At 42.4% G+C, this 25,022-nt stretch overlaps 1 protein-coding gene across 12 annotated transcripts in view; it reads left to right on the top strand.

The window, feature by feature from the left end:
- Positions 1 to 25,022, top strand: part of eif4g3a (eukaryotic translation initiation factor 4 gamma, 3a) — a 79,028-nt gene that overhangs the window by 42,157 nt on the left and 11,849 nt on the right. For all 12 annotated transcript variants that reach the window (XM_033626317.2, XM_033626316.2, XM_033626320.2 and 9 more), the window contains 13 exons: positions 2,016 to 2,795; positions 4,049 to 4,137; positions 6,670 to 6,961; positions 7,167 to 7,291; positions 10,856 to 10,975; positions 11,628 to 11,786; positions 12,080 to 12,277; positions 14,015 to 14,161; positions 14,246 to 14,482; positions 17,060 to 17,164; positions 19,689 to 19,827; positions 20,169 to 20,290; positions 23,660 to 23,750. In XM_033626317.2, the coding sequence (XP_033482208.1) occupies positions 2,016 to 2,795; positions 4,049 to 4,137; positions 6,670 to 6,961; positions 7,167 to 7,291; positions 10,856 to 10,975; positions 11,628 to 11,786; positions 12,080 to 12,277; positions 14,015 to 14,161; positions 14,246 to 14,482; positions 17,060 to 17,164; positions 19,689 to 19,827; positions 20,169 to 20,290; positions 23,660 to 23,750 (2,604 nt within the window). The remainder of the gene's footprint in view (positions 1 to 2,015; positions 2,796 to 4,048; positions 4,138 to 6,669; positions 6,962 to 7,166; positions 7,292 to 10,855; positions 10,976 to 11,627; positions 11,787 to 12,079; positions 12,278 to 14,014; positions 14,162 to 14,245; positions 14,483 to 17,059; positions 17,165 to 19,688; positions 19,828 to 20,168; positions 20,291 to 23,659; positions 23,751 to 25,022) is intronic.

The following is a 25,022-nucleotide window of genomic DNA, read 5'->3' as shown; positions in this document are numbered from 1 at the left end:
CTTTTAAATACATCCACAACTCCTAACAAGTCTAACCAGAGCTGTTATAACCAGATTTTTATTTTAAAATTGTGAAAATATAACCTCGACCCTCAACAAAAAGGTGTCTGTCTGCTGTGTCATTGCCTCCTATGTCAGGCAATGTCACATTTTTTTTTTTTATCATCCCACTTGTGCAGCTGCAGCCTCAGTAACTCTCCTCTCTCTAACTCTCGTATGTTTTGTTTTGTTTTTCCCAGAACATGCTGCACATCAAATTCTTTCACTTTCATTTCACTCACAAAGCAAAGTGTCGCGTCAGCAGGGCTCCGTGGTTTTCCAGTAATTAGCTGGAACATATTAACCAGCATTTCTTCACATAAGTTTTTGAACCAGCTCTGTGTTTGTGTAGAAGTTTGCAGACTGCAGCTTAAACTACGACCCTTGGAAAAATTTTGTCTGTCTGGTTTATTGAGCCTGGAGCTGTTGCGTCATGAATTTAATGTTAAATCTTAGCATTTTCCCCCATATCTCTGTTGGTTTTTGCACAGAAATGAATAACATACACAGTTTGCAGTAGTGTTAACATTTGCAACTCCACTCCAGCTCACTCCCACCTATTCTCATAGACATAACTTCCAGCCACACCAGTGCCTTCAGTGGTTCCTTCACCTCTCGAATGTCAGACCTAAGTAATGAATAATAGGTAAGCAAGGAAAGGTAAAGTTCAGTAACTTAAGGGAAGAACTACAGCTTCCCCCTGAAAGTCTCAGATTCTGATCATGAGTCAGAGACTGCTCAGTTGTCTGAGATTCCATCAAGTCGAGTGGTCGTGTCTTGTCAGTGTACAGTGTACTTCTGGGGACATTTTGATCCCTAGATTTAGCTGCAGAGTGAGTGCTCCTCACTTTCATGCTGCTCTCTGGTACAGGCAGCTATCATCTTCTTTGCAAAAGGCAGTTATTTTCTGTCTTCTGCATGTAAGTGGTCACAGCAGCTGAATACAACACAGTCTTTGGCTTTTGTTTGATATCTAGTGGCACCAAAAAAATGTTACGCATTTCGATCCGTTGTTAGTGTAGTTAGCTTGTTAACTATATTTTGTGAATGTTGCTGTCACACTGAACGTCCTGCTGATCTCTGTTTAAACTCTCAAACTCTATATGGAAACAAAGGATGGAATAGTTGAATATTCGTATTGGACAGCCAAATCTGATTTGACAGACATAATTCTGAGTCAGGTACAGCCCTAAGAAAGAAAAAGTCATTTCTCTGTACAGTCCTTGTTGTCAGACACTTCTAATAACAATCTGAGCCTGTCAGTGGCTAAAACAAGCACCTTTAATGGACGTAAATTAATCATGCTCAAATGCACCAACTGGTTACACTGCAGCCTGTTTCGGCCGCAGCGATCTCTCTCAAAACTGGACCAATAATTTTCAAAAATTGTCTCCATCAGTCACAAAGACACAGAAACATGGGGAAATAAGGTCCAAGTTTAAAAACACTGAAGTTTCCTTTAATGTACAATTCTTCTAGGAATAGTTAAATGAATTAAGAATGCTACACATAGGCCTGGCAATGTATCGATTTTATATGGACGTCATGATATGATGCCAGGTATAGTCTTAGATTTTGGATATCATGTCATACGTGTTGTCCTTTCCTGGTTTTAAAGACTACATTACAGTAAGTGATGTCATTTTTCTGAACTTAACAGGCTGTCGTAGCTGCTCTAATATTTGCCTTTTTTCTACCTAGTCATTATATCCCATTACTGATGATTACTCATCAAAAATCTTGATTGATATCTAGGTAAAAATATCGTGATATTTGATTTTCTCCTAGCGAGCTATATGATAAATGGAAGGCTTTAAATAGACCACATGATCGGTATTGGCCGTTATGGCTTTCAGCAATTGGTGGTTGGCCCCAAAAATCCCGATCAGAGCACCGTTATTACCTACAGTATTTAAAGAACGTGTTACAGTACATGATGATTTAATATGTGTTTATCTGAACTCATCTTCCCCCAGATAATACGCCAAAACTGGAGCCAGTAGTCCAGAAGTCTTCCTCACCTGGGCTTGTGCAGCCTGAAGCCCCCGTAGAGAGACTTGAGGCCAAAGCTCCTGTAACTGAGCCCTCTTCTACTGTCGAACCTGAGCTTCCCTTCCCCGCCTCGATGACCGCTCCCATCACTCTTCCATTTTCAGTGGCCAACAACAGTGAACGTCCCTCAGCCAGGGAATCCACTGCTTCAGCTTCTCCTCCCTCCTCTTCAGCCGGGGAGCATAAGCCCTCTTTGGCCCCGCCCCAGACTCCCAACACAGACAAGCCCCTCTCAGACGCCCCACGGACTCTGGCTGCTTCTCCGGCACCAGCTCCCAAGGCTTTGAACGGCCTTGCGGACTCTGGGACTGAGCTGGACACCCCGGTTCACGAGCCTTCTCCTCTGTCTTCAGCTGCACTCCAGCCCCAGGCCTCTGCTCCTGCTTACAGAGAGGTCTCATCCTCTGAAACTTTGCCCTCTGACGTGAGGCCAGAGTTGCCCGTTGCTGCTGCACTCGCCCCTATGGCACCTGTGGCTGTGGTGCCAGTGACCCTGACCTCAAGCCCCGCCCCGGCTTTGCCAGTGCCGCTCCCCCTTGGCCTTCCGCCTCTAGTGCAGGCCACAACAGAGGCTGACGAGCCGAGCAAGTCCTTAGACACTAAAGACCTCGTCCCCAGAGTCAGGACGGAGGCACATGGAGGCATTACTGAGAGCAAAACAGAGTCCCAGCATCAAGCACTCACCAGGAAGAGTCCCACTACAGGTCGGTATCTGGTGCACCTCAGCTACTGTGAAATGTGTTGTCGCCTTGATCATTTGGTTCTGTATCAAAGACTTAATGACTCTAATGGCCTTTAGGTTAGTTGTCATGCTTTCAGTTAAACCTGGAAATTTTGAGACAGAAGCACATACAGGCTGAACAGTGGGAGTTTTTCATTGGACAACATTTGTTTGTTTTGTATAAGTGCTCCACTAAGTTGTGAGTGACTGAACACACTCTGGTCACATGCGTGTCACAGTGAGTAGTTAAATAGAGTCTGCTGCAGAGCAACACCAGACAAACAGGTCTCTGCACTATATAATGAAAGTGGGACAAAATGGATGTGTCCTTATTGACTTAAAGAGTGTTCAACTTTATTGAGGCAGTTTCCTTCTCCACTCAGTGTCAGATTCAGCTTTTAGCTAATGTGGTCAAGCTCTTTACATAATGAGAGAGCGATGTCATAACCCTTTCACCTGTTGGTCAAAAACATGAGAAATGCCACTTCTTCTCGCCCTTTAAAATCTTAACTTAAGAAACAGGAATAGCACGTACGTTACAGTGGACTTTTGAATGGAAGGAGTCGAGGGTGAGCGGTGTGTCTTTATGCTGTTTAGATGTCCTGGAAATCTCTCAGAGTTAAATAGGGTAAAATTCTAACCATATAGATACTGCCATGAAACTTCCCTAATTGATTACTTACATTAAGACAGTTATTTTTTGCATAACAGGTTTTCTGAAATTATATGTTTAAAAATGCAAATTAGCCATTATCTAATTAGATACATGCTGTTAGGCATACATTTCCAGAACAGAAATCTGGACTAAATAAACAACTAAATGTGTTTTTGGATGTTTTCTTTCCACTAGTCTGAAAGAAGACATGTTATGGAAGCAAAATAGCCCAAAAATTAAAAATTGTATCGCCTTAAAATATGACTTCATGGTCTTGGGAAACATACTTTTTTCAGTTTACCCCTTTTTCCTGCTCTGTCAAATAGTATTTGCATATACTGATTGCTTTAGTTTGGCCAGAGATGGGTCAGGTTTAACATTGTAGGACTATGTAGACATCACAGTTAAGTATATTCACGTAATTTATAGCACTTTATGTAATTTTGTTGTTTTACAGGCCAAAAGATGTTTCTGTTGCATATCATTGCATTCAAACACAAATTTCCCCTTTAAATCTATTGTGTAGTTTGATGACTGGCTGTGGCTGATTGCATGTTCCTGCATTTTGTATTTCCCTGCAGTAAATCAGACTGCTTCTGCTATACCAAAGACCTGGAGGAAACCAAATGAAGGGATCTCTGCTGGAGAAGCACCTCAAAAGGAGGATGAGGTAAGAAAAGAGGCCCAAACAGATCAAACTGTGGCACGTATTCAAAGTGCTATACATTAGTGGAGTTTAAATGATCTTAAAGTAAACATATTTTCCCCCTCAAATGCTGACAAATAATTTACCTCCTTTTCAACGATTTTGTGAAATGTTCTCGCTTTTTTTAAAATGCCTTCGAAGAATCTGAGGGTCGGGACAGAGCGGGCGAGAGAGAAAAGGAAAGGCACAATGTGGGCAATAGTTCATGTGGAAAATGTTTCCACATGTGTGGTAGGGGAAGCAGACATAAATGACTTTGGGGTGTTGTTATCGTTCGAGAGCGACAGCGAGTAGTTATCCATCATCTTCATTGCTCAGCCAGCCCACTGTATGTAAAATCAGCTCTTTCCCGCTCTCGTTTCCTCTCCTTTATTGTTTTGTTCCAGGCCTGTCGCTGTGGGAGAGTTTTCACACCAGCACATAAACTGGTGTCACAGACTTTTAAATGGCTTCTTTTAGGCTATAATGAACAAACACGATGAGCGAAGGAGAAATGTTAGTCTGTACAGAAACACACAAATCACAGAAGATAAACATTGCCGCCCACATTTAGTCATCTTGGAGCATAAAGAAGTTTACTTCACTCTATCTTCTGAATTCAGACTCAGTGTGTCTAAAAAGTTAATATGTCTCACAATTTTACTTTATAATGAACAAATTTTGGCTGTTTGATGAAGCTGGCTCAACACTGGACTGAGTGTTACCTCAGTTGTTTCACTTGGAGACCAACTTCAGCGCCCCCACTGGAAGCTGCTATTTATTTTTGAGGATAAAAGATGTAAAGTGTCTCACTGAGATTGAAAATCACTTACAGGAGTGTCCTGGTCAGGATAGTACAGAACATTTAACATAGAATATAAAGTATTTTTTGCTGTGCATAAATTGTGTTGCATATACAGATAAATATTCAGTCCCTCCAGGATTTTACAGGCTTTTTTGGGGGATTTGTTGCAGCCTACAATGCAATCCTTTTCTAAAAAAAAATTGCAATGCATGTTGCCATGCTTTTAGGTGTTTTTTTGCAATTAAATTGCAGGATCAAGTGAAAATTCAAAAAAAGATAGTTGCTGATTTTTGATATATGTTTAATTTATTAAAAATTGAGGGGATGGCAGAGGAGATGCCCGCACACCAATACAACTGGGCTGGACAGTCACAAAAAAAGGTTCAAATGTCAATTTATTAGGAACATCCGTGCACAAAAAGAAAAGTGCTCAAAGTGCAAAAAATAATAAAAAGTGATTAACAGCAGCGACAAATGTTTCAGAGCACTGATGATAGTTAAGGACTGAAACGTTTGCCGCTGTTTTTCTTTTTTTTTTTTTTTGCACTTTGAGTGCCTTTCTTTTTGTGCACTGATGTTCCAAATAAACTGACCTTTTTTGCATTGATCTCAGCCTGTGAACTTTTTTTTGGTGGCTGTTCAGCCCAGTTGTATTGGTGTGCGGGTATCTCCTCTGCCGTCCTTTCTTGGTTGTCCATTGTACCGACCCACCCAAGATAAACATTTTTGTTGCCCTAAAACGGTGCAGTTTTACAGCAGCCCTAAGAGTTAAGAATTGAAGGCAACTTGTTTCAGTGAGAATAAAACCACACTGCTCCGTGTCTGTGATTTATAATACACTGCAGGTACCACTAACCATGCATATTTAATTCTAATTATTTTATTGACATTGTGTTTCAGCCATTATTGGGGCTGTGTTTTGCAGTTAAAAAGTCTTTGTCAGTTGATGTCATTTTGCTCTAACACAGGGCAAAACAGTTTACCCTCGCTTTCATGCAGAACATCAGGGAATTGCCTCGCACAGTATTTTTTCTTGGTAAATTTGAGATGTTTGTGTCGCACATGCCGGCATCTTCTCAACCACAAGAACGTGAGTGTATGCAGTCGGCTGTTAAGATTGGCTATTGCACAGAACTCACAGGGATTGGTTTAATTGGCGTTAATTGTTGCCATCACAACATCCTGAAGGGGCTGAATATTTCAGATATGACAGATGGAAAATCACACAAGCATAGGCACGTCCAGTCTTTGTCACCAGTCACCACTGCTGACTGCAACAAGCCTATTGTGCTCCTATTTTTGCCTTTATATATATTGCTTGTACCAGACCCATCCTGACCTCTCTGCATTTCATTGTCTCTCATTCATCCCCTGCCCCTCACTCTGTTTTTATTTATTCATCCCTCATTCTTCACTCCTGCATTTTTACCCTGTCTTTACGTGTCCAATCATTTCACCCTGTCTGCAGATGACCTCATTACAGCTCTGTAACTGATAATTATAGGCAATGTAATGTGGAGAAATGGTGATGCCACTAGTTTTTAAATGTGATTCACTGTCACGTAATATTTTGTGTCAAAGTGCCCGACAAGACGACAGCAGCCATTAAAGCTGTTAGGAATTTATTACCCTGCTAAGTGATAATTAAGCATGACATAATTCTTACCGGACAATAAATGGGGATCTAAAAACTGAACCTTGCCTCCACTCAGGACGAGCCCAGGCCAGCAGATCAGCCTACTGCAGACCAGGCCCTGCAGTCAGCTCCTCTGAGCAGCAGCCCGGTGCCCCTAACGTCAGTATTCACCTCCACCTCACCTGCCCCGGCGCCCGCCAGCAGCCCCGAGGCTGATGGAAAACCTGTCGCTCCTGAGGAGAACGGTGAGGCAGAGATGGAGCCCATAAGGAACGGGGCAGGTCACACTTCAGAGACGGAGAGCAGCGATAGTGGAGCCACGCCCGGAGACAAGGAGAACTCGACAGGGGCCACACAGGACATGGAAGGTGAGATGGGCCCTTTGGGCAAATGCTTAAAGCCACTATGGGCAAAACTTTTATCTAAAAATGCAGCAGTTTTATTGATAGCTGCAATAATTCTGCCTTTAGAAGCTCCCAGTTTATAAAGTTTCTAAGTATTTCCAGTGTTAGTTTTATATTTATTCGCTCTTTTCCTCTTTCCTTTCCTCTCAAACTCTGCTTGGTGGTCCAGACCTGGCTGATCCCAGTGGGAAGCGTCAGTATGACAGGGACTTCCTGTTGGGCTTCCAGTTCATGCCTGCCTGCATACAGAAGCCTGAGGGTCTCCCACCCATCAGTGATGTGGTGCTTGACAAGGTGAGTAGGCCAGTTGTTGCAGATAACCCAGCAAAAATACTTTAACCCCAGATTAATTTATCATCTGAGTGCCAAATGTTGTTTGTGTAGAAGTTATCTGTGCAGTCTGTTTCCTTCAGGAGGTCCTTGTCTTAATGTAGCTTTAAAAATGAGAAGCCACCAGTAAATTTTCCATCTCTTCCACGTCTTAGATCTCTCCATGTTCAAACACAGCTGATCAAATGATCAGCTCTTTGTGAACACCTGAAACTGCTTGATAACAAACATGTAACATTTAAAACAAAATGTTGGCTTGTTTTTTTATTCGTTAGGGACATTACAGTAGAATTAGAAATGTAATATATTGTATTAGAATTGTTTTTTAAATTTAAATAGGAAAAATTAAAGTACTAGGGCCGCCTCCTGAAAGTCAAAGATTTGAAACATCAGTCAGAGATCCCTTAGTTGACTGGGATTCTTAGGCCGGAATTCCACTGGATGCGTGTCCGGAGGAGCGCTGCAGCTCCACCGGACAGCGGGAGTCACGAGGACCCATGAGATCTCGCAAATTCACGCATAATGGTGCGATATAACAAGATGTAGTTTCTATAAACAGAACCACAAAACCAGAGGAGTAGTAGGAAGACATCTCAGTGCACCTCCATGATTAACATCGCCTCGTCCATGGTGTCAACGGGGTGAAATGACATCTGAAAACCTCTGACCTGTTGACTTCAGGCCTGCCTCCGCCCATTATGATGTTTTCAAGGTGTAGTGCAGGGAAATATGATCCGCCGTGAACACTGTGTATTTTATTTTGGAAATTAACCGGATGTTTTATTTTGTTTCTGTGCTCTGTGCGGAATTGCTGCATTGTGCTCCAGCGTCTGGCAAAAATAGAAGTCCTGCGTATCTGTTGTGGAGGGCTCCGTAGTGCCGCAGCTGAGACGGAACACAGCACAGCCGCAGCCGGTGGAAGCACACACATTGACTAGAACTGAAACGTATCGGCTCAGCTTCATTCCCAAAATTTAGCTGCAGAGTGAGTGCTCTCCACTGTCAAGTTGCTCTCCTGAACAGGCAGCTGCACACACAGAGGCAGCTACCTGCTACAAGTCGATTGGCTGTAGAAACAGGTGACGTGTCTCATGTTCTAAAACCAGTCGCTTGAGTGGCTTGAGTCGAGCTCAGACCAGCCAGTGCACACCGCTGCAACTTTGCTCTGCAACATTCTGTAACGGTTTAGTCTCGTTGCAGATCTTTGGTCTGAACTGGGCTTAATATGATACATTTCAGTTCCCAGATTTAGCTGTAGAGTGAGAGCTACTTTCAAGCTGCTCTCCTGTACAGGCAGCTGCAGACCCAGACCCAGGGTTGGTGTGAGTGAGACGGAGGCAGCTGCTTGGGAGTCAGGCTACTAGATAACGTTATCTTCTCCGTAGAAGTGGTTAATTTACATCTCACAACAGCTTAATTTCAGACAGTCTAACTTTTATTTAATGTCTGGTGTCTTCACAAAATCGTTGTTTGCGCAGTTAGTACGCAGTAGCTCAGAGAACTAACTTAGCTTGTTTACTATAATTCTTAATGTTGCCGTGACCCTGAACATCCTGCCCAACTCTAAAACTCATTATGGAAAAAAAGGAATAAATGGTTGAGTATTTGTGTTGAACAGCCAAATCTAATTGGACTGGCAGCAGCCTAGAGAGAACATCCACAAATAGCACAAACCCATCCACAAAGATACATACACACAAATAAGAACACAAAATAGAAAACACAGATGTGTATCTGTACAGTCTGTCTTCTTCAGGAGGTCTTTATCTAAATGTAGTTTTAAAAAATGGAATATCGGCAGTAAAGATGTCTTTTTACCGTTATGGCCATGATGTCAGGCGCACAGGGCTTGAAGTTCTCTGGCACGGTGCTGGATTTCCGGCGCAGGAATATTTGAAGCGCAGCGCCCAGCAGCGGAGGCAGTTTTCAGTCGGCGCCCATGTTAACCTATCTGACTGACTGTCCACACAGGCCGCTGAGCAAAGCGGAGCGCCCAGGGAGGCTCGCGTACTGCAGTGCTTCAGTTCGGCGTCTGGTCTATTTTTCACGCGAGCTGCGAGTGCTTCTGTTAAACTGGATAGAGTGGATCGTACCAAACAGGAAGTCAGACACAGAAAAGATGAGAGAATCTGGCCAATTTTCAAAATAAAATAAATTTTAAAAATAAAAGCCTGTTTAATTATGATGTTGCTTGTCCGTCTATAAATATTTGTTCAGTTTGGTCTAGACACGAGAGAGATGAAAACACACACACACACACACACACAGAAAGAGAGAGAGAGAGAGAGAGAGAGAGAGAGAGAGAGAAATGGCTACAGGTTGGGGGCTGCAATTCAGAGAGATAGAAGATGCTCCTTGATGTCAAAGGTCATGAGTTCAAGCCTCAACTGATGTAAAATGTACATTTTAATGCAGACGTTTTTGTTGTCTTCGTATTCTGCCTCTTGTTGCTCAGAATTGCCTAAAATTGCCCGGCCCCAACCAGATTAATTAATTAAAGATTTGTTGCGTTTCTTCTGTTTATAACAATGCAAATTAAAAGTCGTTAGGTTTGTTTGTTAGTCGGACAAAACAAGCAGTTTGGAAAATCTCACCTCAGGCTCTGGGAAAGAATTCATAATTTTGTGAGGTTTTAAAGACTAAGCCATTAAGCTGTTAAATGATAGATTATATTAATCAATAATGAAAACAGTCATTAGTTGAAGCCCTAGTTGAATAAAGCTCTTCATAAAAGTCCCTCTCCATTAGCTGAAAGCAACAGGCGGCGTTTGAGACGTTATTTTGTTAAAATATGTGCTCTGAATCAAAGCTACAGCACACAGAGTTCGGTTCTTTCCTCTGATCCACACACACGTACGTATGGGTGGAACATATGGCCCTGCTGAAAATGCTGTTTTGATTAAAATCACATTGCTATTATGTCACACTTGGCAGTGTTAAGAGCACCAGCCCCTCCCCCCCTCCAGTTCTCCAAAAAGAACAAGCAGCCCGGCAATGTACGATCCCAAAGTCTCATTTTCTCTGAGGGAGAAAGTGAAATCTCGCTGGGAAAGAGTGGAGAGGAAGTCAAGGACAGCTGAAAGACAAAGAGCTGGATTTGTTCTTCTCTCCTCCCCCACAACTGTCTCTCTCTTTCGCTCTCCCTCTCTCTGTCCTGCGTTCCTTCCTCCCCTCCTTCCCCTCCACATCTGGTTCTGACTTTTCTCACTGTACGGTCCGCTGATCCTGTCGAGCACAATTTATCACCGGTGCAATACATAAAATTAAAAAGTGCCAATGTAGAATCTCTGTCATTTACAACAGGTCACCTTTAAAGGACCACAGGGTTAGACATGCACACACATACACACACACACATACACACACACACACACACACACACACACACACACTAGGCTGACTCCCTTCACCCTGTTACCACTATTATTAGGGGATCACTGCTCCCCCTGCTGTTCAGCTCATTATATGCTTGTGTGTGTTTGTGTGTCTGTGTGTGATGATGTATTGTGTATGTTATGTGTCACACAGATGAACCAAAACAAGTTGCCATCTCGAGTGGTGGACTCCAGGGTGATTTCCAGAGGACCTGATTTCACACCTGCCTTTGCCGATTTTGGCAGGCAGATGACCGGAGGACGAGGCGCAGCGGTGAGTCACAAACACACACACACACACACACACACACAGAAGCTGACACAGTCATTCATAAAGTCACACGCACACGCGCCAATTCCTGCTTTCCGTCTCCTCTCTCCACAGTTTGTCCTCATGTTTAATAGATAACTTTGCTGATTTTAAGTGGAGGAAAGAATGGAACAGATACAACACATCTTTCAAACTTTTTCCTGATAGTTGGCGGATAATGGGATACAATTTCAGCTCCAGTTGGTTTCAGCCGACATTCATTAATGTCTAGTGGCTGATTCAACACAGAAAACCTCCATTATATCACTCCAAACACTGTTTCACCAGCGTGAGAGTCAAGATTTGTCTGATTAGAATAAACCTGCTCGAGTGCTTCAGCACGTTAGAGAGTATCTGGTCTTCTGGACGATGCAGGGCCAGTTCAAGTAGAGCAGATTTTATATTTCACAAGATAATGAGGAGACTCTTTTTGGCAGAGGATTGTTGTCCGCACAAGGCACTGTCAGCTACCTTTTAAAGTCACGATGCTTGGTTTCATGTTATGTTGACAGACGATGTGTTATTGTGACTGGTTAAAAGACAAATCATGTTTCAGTTCATCAACTTGTTGCGACGAGAAATATTGACCTGGTGTTCTCTTTGTCTGCATTTACAGCTTATGAACATCGGGACACGTCGGCCTCCACCCAGGAAGATCATCATGAACGTGTCGGTTAATGACGACGTTCAGCTAAAAAAATCAGAGAACGCCTGGAAACCTGGCATGAAGAGGGCCGACGTTGCTGCAGATGATCCTGAGGCGCAAAACACACAGGTAGGGCTGAATATACACACATGCATGTAACACGAACGCAGAAACAAAACACAGAAGAGGGTCTTTGCAGATGTCAGCTGTTTGTTATATTTATTAAACATAAAATCTACTTGGTTGAAGAGCTTTGACTTATTAAAACTTATTACAGAATCAGCTGTTTGGTTTAATTCTGGGGGCAAAAATGGAAAAAGAAAAGAGTTGAGTCGTATTACTACAGACTGAAACAACTTTACACAATAATCGTCATATAAAATGATTGATTGGTGTTTTTTATCGTGACTGATTCCCCTCAGGAGCTTTTCAAGAAGGTACGCAGCATCCTGAACAAGCTGACGCCTCAGAAGTTCAACCAGCTGATGAAGCAGGTGGCGGACCTGACCATTGACACAGAAGAGAGGCTCAAAGGCGTCATCGACCTGGTATTTGAGAAGGCCATCGACGAGCCCAGCTTCTCCGTGGCCTATGGAAACATGTGTCGCTGCCTTGCCACGGTAAGTGTGGAGAACACAAGCTGCCAAAATTAAATAGAAATTGCTGTGTTCACATGGAATCATGGAGAGGGTAGACAGCATTTCAGTAGACGAGAGCAGGACAGTAAAATTAAGAGGATCTTACAGAGAGTAATGGTAAGGAGACAGTATTTCCATTCAGACTTTGTGCTATCCTCCGCGACGGACTTTACAACCGAATGTTACGTCGCTCCTACACAACAGGCGAAAACATGGGCGATCAGACAATTACTGGACATGACTAGAAAAGTTATAATAATAAAAATTATATTGATTATATGAAAAATTATAAACACAAGATAATTATAATTGAATGTATTTTATTCCATTCTTCATGTGTGTTTTATTTTACTGTCCTGCCTGTCTGTTTGGTTTTCCCGTGCTGTTCAGGTGTTTCAGCCTGTTGTTTACCGTCTGCCTGATTCCATGTGAACACAGCATAAATGGCTCATTAATTAATTTTCCATCAAATTAACCAAAAATCATAATGAAAATAAATGAATTAATTGATAACATGTGACATAAATTAATACATGTCACATACACAGAATTTTTTTTTGTAGAAATAAATAGGGGGAAAATTGCAAAGGGAAAATAATAATGGTAATAATAATAACTTTATTTATAAAGCACAGTTCATATAGCAAGTGTACCCCGTGCTTTACATTAATAAAATGAGAAAATATAGATAAAAGGCAATGAGATAAAGTGAATAAGATACAAATTTTTAAAAAACACACAAATACATACAGACACAAAAAAATAAAAAATATATACACATTAATAAATTGAATATAAATAAAAAAAGTAAAATAGATTAATTAATTAAAAATTGAATTTAAGATCAATAAATAAAAAATAAAATAAATTCATTAATTAAAAAATAATGTTAAATAAATAAATGCAAAATACATATCTTAAAAATGATTATAAACAAATTAAAGTCAGAATTTAATAGAAAATTAAATAATTTGGAGAGTTAGTACAAAGGTAAGAAAATAAAGAGGCAAATTAAGAAATACCAATTTTTTAATCAAATAATTATTCCTTCATTTATTTTTTTAATATTATTTTTGGTGCATTTAATAGCACACTGATTTATTTTTTGAGTCAGTCATTTATTTATTTTTGATTATGTCCGCTTTTCTTTTCCACAGTTAAATCGGTCAATATTTGGACTTTATGAATAAATATTACCTCAAACTGTGGTTCGTTCACGGGGGATTCTAGTACAACAAATAAACTTTTGTGAATTCCACAGACGGTGCAGTTTACTGTAAGTGTGTGTGTCCCAAATGAAACAAAACCAATTTGCATCCCAATGTTCAGTCAACAACTCGCTAAATGTTTCAGCTGCAAACAGATCGATGGATTTAAATTCATCTCTGCTTCCGTGCAACATAATGCCGTGCAATACAACTCAGTTTGATACAATGTGATGATGTAGTGTGAACATTATCACTTTTTGATGACTCGAGAGAAGAAACCGTACAATGTGTTACACCCACTGTCCACAGTAGTAGGAGGGGAAAAGATGCTGCTGCTGCATTGATTGGATTGAATTTGTTGGTAGTAAAATATGAAATAAGTCTTAATGATCATTTTAAATGGGTCTAACTGCCTTGTCTGCCCAACACTAGAGTCACTGTTAAACGTTTTTAAAGGTTTACGTTGTCTTAACACTTCTGTTTTTCACCTGTATCTACTGTTCCTGCTCAGCTCAAAGTGCCCATGACAGACAAACCCAACACCACAGTGAACTTTCGCAAGCTGCTGCTAAACCGCTGCCAGAAGGAGTTTGAGAAAGACAAGGTGGACGACGTGGTGTTCGAGAGGAAGCAGAAAGAGCTGGACTCTGCTGCATCGGTATGCATCACTCAAGTTTGACACGTGATTTGAAACTCTGACAAAGGTGTACATATTTGTTAAATATTCCCTTGGTTCCCTCAGACGACGGAGCGCGAGCGGCTTCAGGAAGAGCTGGAGGAAGCCAAGGACAAAGCTCGGCGGCGTTCCATCGGCAACATCAGGTTCATCGGCGAGCTCTTCAAGCTCAAGATGTTGACGGAGGCCATCATGCATGACTGTGTGGTGAAGCTGCTCAAGAACCACGATGAGGAGTCTTTAGAGTGCCTGTGCAGGCTGCTCACCACCATCGGCAAGGACCTCGACTTCGAGAAGGCCAAGGTGAGACGGAGAAGGAATTTGGTTTCATAAAGTGAGCCAGTCTGGTTAATACTAGCTCATTATTTTGGGAAATCCACTTATTTGTTTTCAAGCAGAGAGTTAGATGAGAAGATTGAAACCACTGTCATGTCTTTACAGTTAAATTTAAGCTCCAGACAGTTAGCTTAGCATAAAGACTGGAAACAGGGCAAACAGCTGGTCTGGCTCTGTCCTACTGTCATAAGTAGTAGTAGTGGTATTAAACAGGGTTGTAACTCGTGATTATTTTCTCAATTAACTGATTAGTTATTTGGTCTGCACAGGCTTTTTTCTAGCTCAGAATGACGTATAAGTGGTACCATCCTCATCATATAGAGACACGTGCATGTGCACTGTGGTTTCACCTGGCTCAAGGAACATCAACAACATATTTCAGGAGTTCTCATAATTATATATGTGTGATTTTTGTAGTAGACTATTTCTTTTCAGTGTTGCACTTTGTAGACGGTCCCTGCCTGCACACTCGTCTAACAGCAGGCTGCAAATAGGGAGCAACGTTACTTGTCCAGCTCGAAGTTGTAGCTCATTGTCCACCTTACTACTGGTAGGAGGAGGTGTCGTATAAACAACTTTTTGTTTGGGTTAGTAATTCGGGAAGTTTGAATCTGTGAATATCTTTGCAACTTTACCAGACTCCACAGAGCTGTGTTCACAAATGCAGACGACCATTTGTGACACCGTTTGTGCACTGGCGATATGAAACTATATTAAAACATTTAACAGCAGGAAAAAGGAGACTAATTGTGATGAGCTTGTCGGCTTTCTTTTGCGCTCATAGGTCTGGTATCCGCTTTCCTGTGGTCTGGCAAAAAACAGACAGCTCTTTTCTTCCTCTTCGGCAGTTTTGGCTGCGCCTCTACCGGTACCCTGTACTGATTATGATACAGCACCACCACATTGACGTAATGCTGCAATTGCAGTTACAAATGACAAAAAATCTACCAAGTGCAATGCTTGTTAGAAGAGTGTTTCCATTAAAGACACCTGTCAAAGTTTTGTCGAGACCTGGAGGCAGGACAAAAATTGACAGAGGTGGTCGCCTCAAAATTCTCTATGCAGAAAAACCCTGCCTTAAAATGTCAGAGGACGTCCTCATATGTCCTGTTTTGTCCACAATCCAAAGATTTCTTTTAAAAATTACTCAAACCCATTCATTCATTCATTCATTCATTCATTCATTCATTTCCGTAACCGCTTACCCTGTTAGGGGTCACGGGGGGCTGGAGTCTATCCCAGCTGACATTGGGCGAAGGGCAGGGTACACCCTGGACAGGTCACCAGACTATCACAGGGCTGACACATAGAGACAGACAACCATTCGCGCTCACATTCACACCTACGGACAATTTAGAGTCACCAGTTAACCTGCATGTCTTTGGACTGTGGGAGGAAACTGGAGTACCTGGAGAAAACCCACACTGACACAGGGAGAACATGCAAACTCCGCGCTGGTGATTGATTTAAATATGGACGACTAATCATATGATAGATTCCTCATCACAGTAGTAGAAGTCGTCTATTAAAAGTAAGTGTGGATGCGTGACATATTTCGAGGCTCACTGGCACCAGGGTCAGACCTTGAACAGGGCTTCCCATAAGGTGAGCAGTTTATCAGCAGCCCTTTCACATCAGCGCAGTGTGTCAGTATGCCTCTGCCAACACGCCACCAGGATAAATCCCTCTGTACTCTGTTGGTTACTTGGAAAATGAGGTGACTGTGGAGGTGATTCTGATCCCAGCAACACAGTTTTGTGAGACATAAAAGAGAAAGTTCTGGTGGGATTCAATCCCACACCAGCTGGGCTACATTCAGTTCCAGAAGCAGAGGAGAAACTGTTTATGTAGGTTATGAGGAAACAGGAATATCCCCTCCGTGTCCCCACAGTGGATGCTCTGCTTTGTTCTGTCTGACCGGCTCTCCTGTTAACACCAGCGAGAGTCCTCAGATGCTCTGAGATACACAGCTGACCCCAGAGCCTTTCTGCTCTGTCTCTGCTGTACTGTGATGTGTGATTTGATCCTCGTCTTCTACCAGTCACCCTGTGAAAGGAAAGCCCTCTGACCAGCAGGGAGCCTGCTATGAACTCGGCATTATAACTCTGCTGTTTTCTCTCTTTTTTTTTTTCAGGATTTTTACACTCAAATTTTTACTCATAGAAGCATAATTTTTGGACATAAATCCCCACAGAGTGCATTCATAAATCATCTTGTCCTTCAGTTGAGTTTCATCACGTTTAATGTGGTAATTTTCTGAACATGGCCGTTTTAATGTCGGGCCATTACAGTGAATTGGAGCTGTGCTTTCTGGCCAATTACAGTTTTAGCTCTGCCGTCTACCAAATTGTTCCGATGTAGCTCTGAGCGGTCAGGACAGCCTCTGCTCCGAGTCACACTCTGACCAATCTGTCAGTTCAGTGTAATTATGTGGAAATCCCTGAAATCTGCTGTCTAGTAAATTGGAGAGTAATATAGACTATAACCTTCATGTCTCGTATTAACCTCCTCTGTCTCTCTCTCTCTCTGTGTCTCGTTCCTCAGCCTCGCATGGATCAGTATTTCAATCAGATGGAAAAAATTGTCAAGGAGAGGAAGACGTCATCTCGGATACGGTTTATGTTACAGGACGTTATAGACCTGAGATTGGTGAGTGTGTGTGTGTGTGTGTGTGTGTGTGTGTGTGTGTGTGTGTGTGTGGGGGGGGAGGGTTTGATGTTTGTTTTGTCCAGAGGCACGCCTCATGTTCAGACCAGCTCTGGTTCACGATGAATTTTCCCACAGAGGTTTGTTTCATTGATCTCTCCGACCTCCTGGAACATGATATCAGGTATTCTGGTCATATTCTGCTAAATGGATCTACTACGGCTCTTGTTATTGAATTTTAACACCTTTCAGAAAGAGTGATGGGGGAAAAAAACGCTGGAAAATACACCGTGGAACTTCATACTGCTGATAGCACATGATAAGTCTTTTTAGGAAAAGCTGTAGCCAAGGCAATTAAGATATGTTAACAGCAGATTGCTTTGCGTTAGAAGAATACAACTTTGCTATATTGGTCTTCTATAATATTAATTCTACCTTCAGTGTACACCTTTGTAAACAAGAATGAATATTCTGTGTAAATCATCAGAATGTTTATTAACATATTAATGGTGTATTAATAGACAAAAACACACTGACAGGTTTGTGTCTTCAGACACTGATTAGGTTTCTCTTATAGTGTTAAAATCAACAAGTCAGTGCACCTAAAACATTATAAGCTGCCATTTATTCTACCATATAAGGTTGTGTTGCGTTCAGGTACCCATTAGCTCACCAGGTAGAGTGCATACCTGCAAGTCTGAACCCTTACTTCAGCTCCCCTGTAGGACGCTTTGGGGCAGCAATGCAAAAATGGGGTCTCGTGGACAGTGCCCACTGCAAATGCAGGGTCCACTACAAACTAGGGCTGCTCAATCATGGAAAAAATCATAATCATGATTATTTTGGTTAAAATTGAAATCACCATTATGCAAACGATTATGCGGCGCACATGATGACTTATATTGTTTACACGACGGCATGTCCTTTCTATCTCCACATGGTCGCACGTTTACAATTCTCCTGCTCTCTGTATCGGGCACGGGGGAGGTCGGCCCCGATGCGCACATACAGACACGTGCCCGCACACACACACATACCAACCTCTCTCGCTCTCCCTCTGCCATTTTCCGCACGCTGTTTTTGAAATCTTCTGCGATCGCCTGTGCCTCGCATTATTCGTAGTTCACCTACTACCTACTGAATAGAGGAGGGGAGGGGGCGGTATTGCACATGCACGGCTTTCATAGAAGACAAAATAACATCTCCAGGCATCCATGACCAAAAATCGTTTACCCTGGATTTCATTAATTTTGAAATCATTTGACGTCAAAATCGTAATCGCGATCACCAGACGATTAATTGCACAGCCTTACCACAAACTCTGGAACACACAATAACCAGCTGCCCCAAACACCGCCCACCGAATGGCTTGCCTCAACAGAGCTGAAGGCCTAAGGACACACGCTAGAAGAAGAAAGCTGTCTTTGCTTCTTAACATCAGTTTTAGTCAGTGAGCTAACTTTTGCTACCAGACTGTGGTTTGGGACCAAACAAAAAGGTAGAATGAACACGCCAATCGGTCGTCTCTCATGGCTTCACCTCTTGAGAGTCTACTCAATTTCAAACAAACACAGCAAGCTCAGATCAGTGTGTACAGTTGTTTTACACTCCTCTCCTCTTATGTAAGCCTTGTGCTTTAAAATAAGTGTTTCAGTTTATGTTGTAATCAATTTCCACATTGTCGACATCTTTATAAATGCTGCAAAAGCAAAATATGTAAATGAATTTGATTTATCACCCAGCATAAGTTCAGACAGATTAAAATATTTTCCTGTACATTAGATGCATCCACACAACGTATCTGTTCTGTTGTTTACACCTTTAATTTGTTGCTGCAGTTTGTTTAGTTCGTTCAGCCTGAATCTAAAAGCCTAACCAGAGACAGAGCTCTGAATTTTACCTTCAGCTAGACGTCCTGTATACATTACATCTCTTTATGTAACAACAGAAACAAACACGAGGACTTAAAGGAAGAGAAACAAACGAGGAGCAAATGTCTTCATGTGTCTCTGCTGCACTGTGATTGTCTCCCACAGTAACTCTTACTTAACGAGCTGCTTGAATCAGTGTCACTGTCTCCTGCAAGACGCTAGAAACACAGATTCGAGCCCTGCTGTGCTGCGCTCTTGTCAAATTTAAAATTAAAATCAGCGAGGCTACTCAGTCGGTGTGGTGGATCCAATTTGTTTAAAAACAAAAATGTTCGGCATCGTGGAATGAAACAAGATGAAGGGTTGAAATGCAAGTTGAAACTGAGTTAACGCATGCATCTGTCAATTATGATCATTAAGTTATTATCAGCCTTTGAATTAAGGATGTTCCTCTGTGCTTGGCAGCTTCTCGTATCTGAACTGATGTATCTGCTGTGATAAAACCAACCAGTGCTCTTAAGATGTTTAAGGAAACGATCTGGGCCGACTTTTGAAACAGCTCCCATCAAGGAAAAGAAATCTGTTTGAAATTACTGAATCTGACACTCCTGCATGATTCAGCTCTGAGGTCATTGTGGTTCTCATTGTTCTTTCAGCACAACTGGGTGTCCAGGAGAGCCGACCAGGGCCCAAAAACCATCGAGCAGATCCACAAGGAGGCCAAGATTGAAGAGCAGGAGGAGCAGAGAAAAGTGCACCAGCAACTGCTCTCCAAGGACAGCAAGAGACGGCCAGGTCAGGCCCGCAGTCTAAATCCTCTTTAAGGCTTAGACTCACATCAGCACAGCTACAGTGACTCAGGAAGCCTGCGAGCATAGAGACAGACTTCCTGTCCCTATAGCCTGCAGAGATGCTATTGTGCCCAACAGCAGACAGGAAGCCCCCCACTCCCTCCAATCTGCCAGCTGACCTATAATATTTCATCATGAATAGCATGAAATGGTCAAAAACATCACTCTGACAACTCTTGACAGCTTTCACTGTCGATTCAATGAATGAAAACTCCATTACATTTCCACAGAACTCAATTTGAAACTGTATTTTGTGTGTGTGTGTGTGTCTCCTTGGCCTCGCAGATCAAAGAGATCAGAGAGATCAGAGAGATCAACGCGTGCAGAGAGAAGAGACCTGGAACACTGTGCCCATGACAAAGAACAGCAGAACCATCGACCCCACCAAGATCCCAAAGATCTCTAAGGTGAGACACGCTAAGTCTTTTTACAACTTACTTACAACTTACAACTTAACTCTTTTCACTTTGATATATGAGAGAAATTCCCAGCACCCACATGCTGATGCGCCTATGTGTTACCATGGTTGCCAAATAAGTTGCATACATCACTCACACAGATTGCTTGTAAGATCACTTCCTTAATGGTTCATACTCACTGGATAGATTTCATACTAAGATAAAGCTGGAGTAGGGTGTTTTCTGGAAAAAGCAAAAGAAAGGGCAGGATTTTAAAATACACCCTCCTCCTGCAGCTCTACCCTCCTCTCTGTCCTAAGCCCCTCCCACCAGACAATCATGGGCATATGTACGCACTTCATACAGTAACTCAGTGTTTCCTATACATTTACTTATTTGATCTTATTTCACTGTAGAGCTCTTTCTCTGATCATCAGACCAGAAATGAGAAAAAATAGCTACCTAGCCACCCCATGGTCGCTCTGTCTCACTCCCCACTGCCGTGGACTACATCACTCCAAGAAGAGTGGGCAGCAGATTCAGAGACGTACTTTGAGGGGCTGTACACATGCCACGTCTTAAACCGCCTGGACACCGCAAGGTCAGGCACTGGGTGCTAATTTTTGTGCCTTTTTTGCAACCACTTTCAAGAGTGCGGCGGCAGGTTGCGTCTGAGGTTGCTAAGCAATCTTAACAAGCACCGTATCATAGCCTATTTGCCTGAAATCCTGAGTGCAGAGCTGATCTTCTTCCAGGTGCTGTTTTTGTATGGGCCTGTCATCCGTGGGACAGACATAAAGCTCTGGGAGTCCTGCATCAAAATGATCCACTTCTTGTTGGTTTGGCGTTTGAGCCCGCCTGCCACGCGTCTTCATTGAAAACAATGAATTTGAGGGCGCAAAAAACACGGCATGTGTACGGCCTCTTGGTCAGCAACTGTAGCAACTCAGATTCAGCCAGGACAAACCCCAGCGCTGAGAGTCATAACAGCCAGAGACTAACCTGTGTAACAGCAGCAACAGAAAGTTTCTTGATCCGGCAGGAAGTCAGAGTGGTCCGCTGGCTGAATTCAAGTTGCTACAGCTGCTGACTGATGGTCCGTACCCCTGAAACCCTCTGAGGTTTCATACTGTGATTCAAGACTCTCGTGGTTTACCCAAAGCCTAGAGGATAGAGGATGTCGTATGCTGCAAAATAGGCTTGGGCGATTGGACGAATATATCGCCAATCGCCCATCGGCTGAGTCCATCACAGTTGGTTTAATTTTTGGCGATTTTTTTGGCGATTTTTGTCATTTTATTTTGCTAAATTAATGGTCTGTCTCCACAGAATTCAACTCGGTACATATATTAGTCCATAATTACTATGTAGAGCACAATTCAAAGTGTGTGCGTATTGGAACTGGCAGCTTCACACTGTCACACGGGAGCGGCGCGACAACCCCCGTCTGCCGCGCGACAACTCTCTATTTTAGGATGCTCTTCTATTTTTGTCGCGCTACGCTCCCCTACGCGACCCTCCAGCAGATAAAAACTACATGAAATAGTGTGCTAAACGAGCACAATGTGTTTTTAAATGAATAAACCATTATCAGAGGTGATATGTGATGATTTTGTTTCATGCATTTACCCATGTTTATCCGTGACATTGTGTAAATGTCCGTGGCGGACATTTGAAAGCGAGTAGATGACAAACAGTACAGTAAACTTGTAGATAACTGCTGTCTTTAACTCAAAAACACAGTGTTTTACATGTTTTTGGAGAGGAAAACGAGCATGTTAACCTTATCTGGCTTAAGCAAAGTGCGCATATGGTTAACAATGTTACCAGCCGTGCTAAACACCCTCTATGATGGCGTGCTTGTTGCCGGTATGCACAGTTATTTCCGTGCCATGTTGGACATGAGTGGGCTCGCAAAGCACGCTGCATTTTTTTTGCTGCGTTCATGTGGTGTCGGGAGATCCGAGTTGCCGAGTTATTTTTCTGACATGAGGTGGCGTTCATGTGAATTATCCCATTCTGAAAGTCATTTTTCGATTCTTTCCGACATCACATGAATGCAACACCCCCCCCTTTTTTTTTTCTCCGCCACACACACAGCTGCCCAATATATCGGCAACCGCCGGTTGATGGGCTGACGGTGGCTGTTTGGAAATTTTTAACATATCGCCCAACCCTACTGCAAAATTGAAAGGCTGCTTACTTTCAGTTTTATTTTACAACTCAGTTTCATCACAAATTTACCTCAGTCATCAAACTTTCGCATAACACGAAATACTAAATGAGATTTCAATTAAAGCTGTTCTATGAATAAAGTTTAGTAGAAATAGTTGTAGTATTAACACCTTTCATACAAGTAAGTGCAGTTCAAAGTGCCTTACAGATGACAGATAAAAAGACAGAGGACTTTGATAAAACATTAAACTCACAGAAGATGAACTCAGTGTTGTGGTGACACCAGACACTGACAACTGATTAGAAACTAATCAAGGATCCAAACTTCACCAAAGACAGCCTCAAAGTCTTTGTTGCAGCGTTTCATATTTTCTGATACTCTGTGATGAGTGTACAGGCTGCTCTGTTCACTCAGTCTCGGCTGAACATCGTCAGGTGTGCAGGTTGACTTAGATAAATCAGTTAGGTGGTCCGTCATGTCGAGACAAATTCGTCCCACGTTCATGAAGTGTTTTTCCACGTCAGTCACAAGCTGCACAGCAGGTTGTTGTTCTTTCAGTAGACAGTTTCTGTACACAGCAGATAAGTGTTTATACAGTACCAAGAGGAGTCCTGCGGCTCATCATGTGTACTCATACACTGTCCCTGCCCTCATCTGATCCACATTATTGTGGTTTATGTTCAGTGGGGCACAGGCCCCCTGCTGGATCCACCAGGTACTGCTCTGTCTATTCAGAGCTCCACCTGCTGGAGGAATTTTGCAATGTTCTCAGTGTTAGTTGTACAAGGAGAACACTCATTTTACTGATCCTTTATGACAATTTATGCAATTTATTACATCTTATACATTGTGTTTTGTGTGTTACTCATCCTTAATTAATATCTTGAATCAAAGTGTTATAACCAGTGTGTCTTTGAGACCTTGAATGCAAATAAACTGGTGTAAAAGATGGATAGATACTGTGCAGAGGAAAGCAAATATATCAGGGAGTTGTTTGTCTGCGTATTGTTAGGGTGAGGAAACACACGTGTATTAGCATCTACACTGATTAATGTGTATTAGATCATTAAAATAACAATCACGTACCTGTAGGTTTAAGTCTGGGTCATGTATCTCGTCTCAAATGATGTCCTCATTTGCCTTTTACTGTCAGTATTCTGTGAGCGCTTGCAGCTTGTTCTTAAATTATTCTCTTTCTGCAGCCTCAAATGGATGAGAAGATCCAGCTGGGCCCTCGGGCTCAAGTCACGTGGGTGAAGGGCAGCAGCGGAGGAGCCAAGGCCAGTGACTCAGGTAAGAAAACATGTGTTAACTGAACCAAGACCACAGCGGGTCAAAACATTACATGAGCGGGAGTTTGGCAATATTGTACAAACCTGAGAACACGGTGAAATAACTGTCCGTCACACAGCAAAACATATTTCATCTTGTGTCTCAGAGGCCTGTTCATCGTAGCAAAACACTGAGAGTGCTCTCAGGCCTGTAGCTCAGTTTATTTGGTCCAGACCGAGGGGGAAAAAATTATTCATGTTGTGTATCAGTTCTGGTTTGGTTCCTGTTAATACTGACTTTTTTACAAATGAACCAAGAGGAGTAAACATTAAGTTATACAGACTTACATGTGATTATTGATTGGACAGTTTCGGCAGTTGTAATCCTGCATCATCAGGACTCAGGTGGGAGAATCAAATTCTGGTGACAGACAGAACATGATTCAGTATTTAATATTTGTTTTTTGATGTCATCAAGAGCTCACACAGAAATAACTGATGGTAAACGTTACTAGTATTATTAGACGGCAGATGTTAGGAGTAACAGTAAGAGGCAGGATGAAAAGGAGGCGTCCTGTATAGTAATGATTAGCGGCTTTTTACTGTGGGAGCACATTTTATAATGGACTAAATGAACTGGCAAAGTACAGAGAGATGGATTTAAGTGCAGCAGTTTTAAGAGCTTTTGACCTGTTAATCAGAGTAAATGGTGCCAATGCTGAAATGCATATGTGTTACCATGGTAACAAGTGGTTACAGTGGTACAGATCAATTATAAGATCTACCTCGGTTTGGTTGTTGGGTCTGCACCAGGGTTCGATCGACACCTTTCATCCCAGTCCAAATGACGCGTACTAACTGGACACACGCACCTGAGGTGTTTTAACCAAATCATGCAGGTTAGATGTGAAACCACCTGAGGCCCGCATCAGACAGAACAGGTGCACCACATTCCCTTTTTTGTTGAAGCCTGCCCCGATCAGACAGAGCGCTTTTTGCAACTTGCGGCAACCTTCTTTTTATAATTTTTCCTTTTTTTATTGTTGCTAGGCAACCACCGAATCATGTCTTTTGCTTAACCGCTAAACTCACAGATACCATAAAATCTACATTAAAAAGTGGACAGGCGAGGGGCACTTGCTCCGGCTCTAATTGTGGGTGAGAGGCTGTTTCCAAATAGAACGCTGGTCACAGAGAGTCTGTGTGGGTACATGAGAGTCTGAAAGAGGATAAATCACAGGGAGTACCCTCGATGATGGTCGGTGCAAGGCTTATTTTAGGATTAGTCAGGGAC

The sequence above is a fragment of the Epinephelus lanceolatus genome, chromosome 1 (genome assembly GCF_041903045.1).
Source record: "Epinephelus lanceolatus isolate andai-2023 chromosome 1, ASM4190304v1, whole genome shotgun sequence".
Lineage (NCBI taxonomy): Eukaryota > Metazoa > Chordata > Actinopteri > Perciformes > Serranidae > Epinephelus > Epinephelus lanceolatus.
The sequence above is the reverse complement of the archived record's forward strand: the minus strand, read 5'-3'. Positions and strand labels throughout refer to the sequence as shown.